The sequence below is a fragment of the Oryctolagus cuniculus genome, chromosome 16, assembly GCF_964237555.1.
Source record: "Oryctolagus cuniculus chromosome 16, mOryCun1.1, whole genome shotgun sequence".
In the NCBI taxonomy this organism is placed as follows: domain Eukaryota; kingdom Metazoa; phylum Chordata; class Mammalia; order Lagomorpha; family Leporidae; genus Oryctolagus; species Oryctolagus cuniculus.
This window is the reverse complement of record NC_091447.1, coordinates 31313501-31314763: the sequence shown is the minus strand read 5'-3', so window position 1 is coordinate 31314763 and position 1263 is coordinate 31313501. Positions and strand designations below refer to the sequence as shown.

Here is a 1263-nt window from a genome sequence, read left to right as displayed (position 1 = left end):
GTCGCTCTCCCTTAACACTTTGAAGGAGGGAGGAATCTTCCTGCTACAGATCAGGATCCCGAAGCTGCAGGGTTACGTAAGGTCCCCAGTTCACACAGGTAGTGAGTGGTCGAGCTGGAATTTGAACTCAGGTTGGTCTGACTTCAAAGTCCATGCTGTTTACATTTCTCCACCCTCTCTCACAATACTGAAGCAGGAGGTCAGTAAGGGCAGAGAGAATAATCCTAATGCCAAGCAGAGAAACAAAGCTAACACTTACATAATGCTTACAGCGAGCCAGGAGCTCTGCGAAGTCCTTTATAAAGGTTGCCCTGGAATCTTTATAAGAATAGCTACTGTTGCTTCTCTTCCTCGGCGCTGCCTCCGGAGGTGGCTGCCTTCTCCTCGGCACCATGGCCTCCCTCAGACCCCTGGTGAAGCCCAAGATCGTCAAAAAGAGGACCAGGAAGTTCATCCGCCACCAGTCGGACCGCTATGTCAAGATTAAGCGTAACTGGCGGAAACCCAGATGTATTGACAACAGGGTGCGGAGAAGATTCAAGGGCCAGATCTTGATGCCCAACATTGGCTACGGGAGCAACAAGAAGACCAAGCACATGCTGCCCAGCGGCTTCCGGAAGTTCCTGGTCCACAACGTCAAGGAGCTGGAGGTGCTGCTGATGTGCAACAAATCCTACTGTGCAGAGATTGCTCACAACGTCTCCTCCAAGAACCGCAAAGCCATTGTGGAGAGAGCGGCCCAGCTGGCCATCAGGGTCACCAACCCCAAGGCCAGGCTGCACAGTGAAGAAAATGAGTAGGCGGCTCGGGTGCACATTTTATTTGTGTTTAAATAAAACCTTGAAAACCGGTCTCTTCCAAAAAAAAAAAAAAATAATAATAGCTACTGTTTACCAATGCTTTGTCAGGGAGAACTTTGTATCTCACATCAGCCCTTGGAAAAATATATTGCTATTACTATTACTGCTCTTGTTATTATTAGTTCCATGTTACAGACAAATAAAGAATAGCCCAGAAGGCTTAAATAACTTGTATGAGCTTGTGAGGAGCAGGGTTTGGATGATGGTGCAAGCTCCAGAGATGACCTTTTAGGTGTAGGATGCCATGTCAAGGGACCTTGGGCCCCACACATCACAGTATGTCCAACTATAAGGCAGGCAGTTTGCATGGGCTGCGTGTTGGTAAAACCATTCTCCTCCTTCCCCAGCCTGTTGATTCAGAACCTGCAAAGCAGCTCTGGCAAGAGGCTCTGCACAGCTGCCT

General features: G+C 48.7%; 1 protein-coding gene across 1 annotated transcript; it reads left to right on the top strand.

Moving 5' to 3' along the window:
• Positions 1–343: 343 nt before the first annotated feature.
• Positions 344–869, top strand: LOC138845739 (large ribosomal subunit protein eL32-like). The gene has a single exon (XM_070059288.1). It carries the CDS (start codon positions 393–395, stop codon positions 798–800), a length of 408 nt encoding a protein of 135 aa, XP_069915389.1. The 5' UTR covers positions 344–392; the 3' UTR covers positions 801–869.
• Positions 870–1263: the final 394 nt, after the last annotated feature.